The following is a 6000-nucleotide window of genomic DNA, read 5'->3' on the forward strand; positions in this document are numbered from 1 at the left end:
TTTTCTATCAACAATCTAGCAGAGTGTTAAAATTTAGGTTCAAAACTGCCTTTTAAATTATATATTATGCTGCAAATGCCATGTCATTATTTTGTTTGGTTGATATTGTTTGTTTCTTGGACATTAATAAAATTGTAATCATTTAAATCATATTTATGGTCTTTGTTAAACTTACTTTTCTTCCACCACCTGCTTTTGGTATTCTTCATATTCTTCTCTAGTCATGCCTGCCGCAGCTGCCGGATCTGAAGCACCTCCTTCTTCTTTCTTTTCTTCATCTCTACCTCCAAGTCCTAAATTCTTCACCTGCCCACTCACCATCGTTTTCAACAAAAAAGACATCCTATATTAATAATATAATTAATCAGATATGAAGCTGCAGATAGAACATATATATATATAAGGAAAAATAAACAGAGGACGAGTCAGCCTGGCTGTTTTTCACTTCAAAGACAGGGAGCTAGTCAAGTGCCTTTGAGAAAATGAGTTGCATTCAGTAATCTGGATTAAACCATCGAACTCTTCAATCTTCCAGAGGCAGATGGTTCAGATCATGCTGTACATCATTATTCTCTACTGTCTATTTTTAATAATAATACTTTAAGCTAATTTTTTCAAAAGGGTTATTTCTGTTGACTCTTAATTTTCTTGCTGGTAAAAAAATAAACAAAAATAAACAAAAAGTGTCACAATTCAAAGATTTGATTTGATAAACATAATTAAGTGGCTCGTTTTAATTGGGTTGGCCACACAGCTGCTGTTGAAAACTCATGGTGCTTTAAAGAGAGATTTATGTAAAAAATATATAGCATCTTAGGATGATACTGGCTGTATTCAGATGATCGTTAAAGGTGAATAAACAATCTGTTTCCGAGAACTATTGCATTTAAAGGAATATATGCACCACTGATGCAGCAGCACAGCATAACAGTGCACATTAGCACCATTGCAACTCTCTAGGAAGTTCTTAACTCAAGCCAATTGGTAACATTCACTCACTAACACAATGTCCTATGTGCACAATGAATGTAATGTATATCAGTGTGTTATAATCAAAGAACAATCGCAAGTAAACTAAAGACCATAAATTTGATTGATCAAGCTGTGTTCTAATATTTCCCATTTTTTTCAGCCCTGCCCGTGTATTCAAAGTCAGATTGAGTGTGAAATAGTTGATGATAATTTGAAAAAGACATTAACACAACATTTTAGGGTAACATTCTATAATGAATATTTCCCAGTTAACCAAGGAAATGAATAACAATTTATTAAAGAGAATTCTATGATGTATTTACTCTCAATTTTGGTGAAGGAAATCATATCATCTTTTTATTTTCAATACAGGGTCAGTTTAATTTTCAAAGCCATGGAATTGAATTCAGTTATAAGTGCAACAGACTACATTTCCATTATGGAAGAATTATGTTCTCAATGGGGTATTATTTGATGAAATGCTATTCCATAGGATTTAAAACCACAAGGTTTTTCATCATAAGGATATTAGAGCTGTGGGAGGAGACAAGTGGTTTCAACATTGCTATTTAAAACCATTTATAAATGTGAAAACCTAGGTCCTAAAAGCAATTCCTAATTGTTTATATTATGCTTTGTCTGATGCTGTTTAGTAGGTAACCTCAAAGGAGGTTCATTACATTAGTATTTTCCTGATTAAAGTTTAATTCATATAGAGGCCAGTTATGCAACACATTCTGTGTAATATGAAGCAGCTTTGACTTTGCTTCAATACAGACTGTGTAGTGTAATTCAGGTGTGAGGTCTCCCAAAGCAAATATAGACAAGTAACATAAGACTATCAAGGAATCATTTTCATTCTGCTTCAGCTTTGCGCCAGCTGCAGTCTCACTGCAACCATTACAGAGTGAGGTTTATAATAATTCCTATGATCCAATGGATTGATGAGGCACTCTTTAAACTCTATTTTTAATCTTTTGATGCTGACTGTCCTGTCGACCCTCCCCTAACATTAATGTTTTTGGTCACATTAGACAAGGGAGAAATATTGTCCTGGAAAACTGCCTCCTCTTATTTGAATAGAACCTTTACATCCACTTAAGGATCTTGGTTTAACATATAATCCAAAATGTATTACCTTCAGCAATGCATCATTCCCTCAGTACTGCACTGAACTATCAACCTAGATTATGTGTTAAGGTCCATAGTGGAGATTGAGCCCATCAACCTTCTGACTGAGAGGTGAGAAGGCTACTAATTGAGTTAGACGGATATTATTGCTCCTGCTGCCCCCTCCACCCACCCATCCCATCCCATCCCATCCCACTCTTAGCCAAGTCCAGTGACATGTCCAACTCCTCACACTTTCAATTTCCATTTCCGGTACACAGAGGCTGAAATCTGGGCCACAATCGCTAGATATGCATAATGAGGCGGAGTGGTGGAAGCAGATTCAATAGTAACTTTCAAAAGGGAATTGGATAAATGCTTGAAGGGAAAAAGATTGCTTGGCTATGGGGAAAGAGCAAGGGACTGAGGCTAATTGGATAGCTCTTTCAAAGAGCCGGCACAGGCACGATGGGCCGAATGACCTCCTCCTGTGCGGTACCTACTATGATACTGTGATACTATTGTTGTATAGACCTTCTGAACAGGAGGAGGAAATAGACAAAGGTGTTTTTAAAAGATGAAGGAAGCATGTTCGCAACCTTGCCGTCCTATGCCGACCTTGAGCTGAGCTTCCGACCCCATATCCGTTCCACCTCCGTAAGGTCACTCAGCTCTGCCACCGACTCAGCTCATCTGCTGCTGAAACCCTCATCCGTGCCTTTCTTACCTCTACACTCAACGCTTTCCTGGCCGGCCTCTCACCTTGCGCCCTCCGTTAACTTGAGCTCATCCAAAACTCTGCTGCCCATATCCGTTTCACCTCCATAAGATCACTTGACTCCGCCAACGACTCAGCTCATCTGCTGCTGAAACCCTCATCCGTGCCTTTCTTACCTCTACACTCAATGCTCTCCTGGCCGGCCTCTCACTTTGCGCCCTCCGTTAACTTGAGCTCATCCAAAACTCCGCTGCCCATATCTGTCCTGTTCACCCATCACCTCTGTGCTTGCTGACCTACATTGGCTCCCAGTCCAGCAATGCCTCAGTTTTAAAATTCTCATCCTTGTTTTCAAATCCCTCCATGGCCTCACCCCTCCCTATCTCTGTAACCTCCTCCGGCTCTACAACCCTCCAAGATGTCTGCACTATTCCAATTCTGGCCTCTTGTGCATCCCCAATTTTTATCATTCCACCATTGGCGACCGTGCCTTCAGCTGCCTAGGCCCTAAGTTCCAGAATTCCCTTCCTAAACCTCTCCGCCTGTCGACCTCTCTCTCCTCCTTTAAGATGCTCCTTAAAACCTACTTCTTTGACCAAGCTTTTGGTCACGTGTCCTAATATCTCTTTATGTGGCTTGCTGTCAAAATTATGTTTGATAACGCTACTGTGAAGTGCCTTGGGACATTTTACTACGTTAAAGGTGCCATATAAATGCAAGTTGCTGTTGTTGTAAAAGGGCTGCACTACTAATATTGGGGGACTTCAACTACCAACTGTTGATTGGGAAAACAGCAGACCAAAAAAATTAAGGAAGAGGTGGTGCAGGATTGCTTTCTTACTCAATTTATCAAACAGCAAAGGTGAACAAATACTATTCTGACCCAGGATTAGTACAAAGGTAGAAAATCTAAGATCCAAGTATCATAATAACCAAAATTCAAATGCTGATCTGAGCATGCAAAAAGGCAAGAGACAAAAACATTTTGACTTTATAAAAGCAAATTTCAAGGGAATACAAATTGAGTAAAAACAAATTGGAATACAATAATTGTTGCAAAATCTACAGAAAAAAAATAGAAATTGGTAATATAATTGAAATTCATTCTGGGTAAATCAAAACAGATTAAAGGACGACAAAGGCCAATGTGGCTGAATAAGAATATAAGGCCAATACAGCGAGCCCTGTGCAAGTGCCACTGGGACTGCTGCATGAGGCCCAAGGCACAGGGAGATGGTGTGTTGAACTGGTCGTGTCAACTCATGAATCTTATTTAAATAAGCTCTCTGTGCTGCTTGGAGCAATTGCAGAAGTACATTAGGAAATTAAGTGCATGTGTAAAATGCTTTGTATGGATGCCAACAGCAAGTTACTAGGCTTAGTTCTATTCTTGGATTCTGTAACATTAACTCCAATTCATTTTCCAATCCATAGATTCAGGCCTTGAAATTCCTCTTTGTGGAGGCATATTTTTAGTGCCATCTGGGAAGGCAGGGAGGAACTTGAAGTGGAATCTGGTTCCGCTGAGTCTCCACCGACTTTTACAGCAATTTGAAATTTCACAGCAACTGTAACCAGTGGAAGGAGCACCCGTCACCAATTCCTTATATGTATGGAAATAACAGGATAATGACCGGTTGACATCACCTTTTCCAAATCCCATCATTTCTGCCAGACTTGCACCCAGTGTTAAAAAGGATGGCCAGGAACAGAAGCTCTAAAGATAAGTGCAACTTAACTTTTTAACATTAGGTGATGTTTGCAGATCTTGATTTGCAAACAATATCTTGCTTCCTGCAATTACCCAAGAGCTTTACAACTTGGCAGAGACCCAAGTGCTTAGGAACACCAGGAGAGTGATAATTTGGTCTTGTGCAATCCCTCAAGATGGAATTCCCTATGGAGATTCCTCGGCACACCACTTAATGGAGGAGAAAGAAGAATAACAGAAGGAGAAATTAATGGTGGCAACACTTAAATGGCATCATAGGAAGAGACGCATATCATCTTGCCATTATTCATCAACAACAGATATGAGCCAGGAGTTATGCATCAGGAAGGTGCACTTCATGCATGAGCTATCACTGAAGGAGTTGTGTGATCTGTCACAGGCAGATCTTCAACCAAGTTCAAGCATTCACAACACAGTCAACTTCTTTGTCACCTGCTCTTTGCAAGGTGCAACAGGTGACCTTAAGTCAGTTTGCTGTCCACAACGACATTCGTCGGGTCACCATTTCACTGTTCAGCAAGGCAGCACAGTTCATCAACTTTGGCATGTATTTCAGCATCGGAAGGAGCGGGCAGTGCAGCTTTATTGAGTGGTTGGGTTCCCCAAGGTCCAAGGTGTAATAGTTGGCACTCATGCAACCATCTGAGCACCATCTATTAATCCCTTATTCAATATTTAGATGGGGTTTCTACACTGGTTGTAGAACCCCAAAGCCATTTTTGTGTACCAATGTGTGGAGGGTGCACCAGGCATGCTCCACCTACTGGTACTGAGCAGCTTAACCAGTGGTCCTTAAAGGGACCCCTGCAGAACACTCCTGAAACAGGTAAGTCTTCTGTCATTTTAAGATATTTATAGAGCCAAAAGGAGCAGTCAGCTCATGAAATATGCATGTCATCTATTTTGTCATCTGTATTGTTCAGCCCACTTACATATTTTGAGGCATGTCATGAGGAGAGAGATGGGGAAGTGGCAACAGGCACCTAAAGACTCTCGAGAGATTCAATGAGCTGCACTTGTGATCCAAATGCTCGACACTGAATAAGTGAGAACAAATACCTGGACTTTTACTGGTTCTAATATTAAAACTGTATTATGCCAACCAGCCTATTTTTTTTATTCATTCATGGGATGAGGGCATCGCTGACAAGGCCAGCATTTATTACCCATCCTTAATTGCCCTTGAGAAGGTGGTGGTGAGCCCCCTTCTTGAACCACTGCAGTCCGTATGGTGAAGGTCATCCCACAGTGCTGTTAGGAAGGGAGTTCCAGAATTTTGACCCAGCGACGATGAAGGAACGGCAATATATTTCCAAGTCGGGATGGTGTGTGACTTGGAGGGGAACGTGCAGGTGGTGTTGTTCCCATGTGCCTGCTATCCTTGTCCTTCTAGGTGATGGAGGTCATGGATTTAGGAGGTGCTATCGAAGAAGCCTTGGCGAATTACTGCAGTGCATCCTGTGGATGG

The 6000-nt window shown here is 40.8% G+C and overlaps 1 protein-coding gene across 1 annotated transcript in view; it reads right to left on the bottom strand.

Annotated features, from left to right (window-relative positions):
- Window positions 1-446, bottom strand: part of cplx4a (complexin 4a) — a 45996-nt gene extending 45550 nt beyond the window's left edge. The window contains exon 1 of the mRNA XM_067990303.1: window positions 176-446. Coding sequence (XP_067846404.1) covers window positions 176-342 — 167 coding nt within the window. The 5' untranslated portion in view covers window positions 343-446. The remainder of the gene's footprint in view (window positions 1-175) is intronic.
- Between the last annotated feature and the right edge of the window lie 5554 nt (window positions 447-6000).

Source organism: Heptranchias perlo, chromosome 1 (genome assembly GCF_035084215.1).
Source record: "Heptranchias perlo isolate sHepPer1 chromosome 1, sHepPer1.hap1, whole genome shotgun sequence".
NCBI lineage: Eukaryota > Metazoa > Chordata > Chondrichthyes > Hexanchiformes > Hexanchidae > Heptranchias > Heptranchias perlo.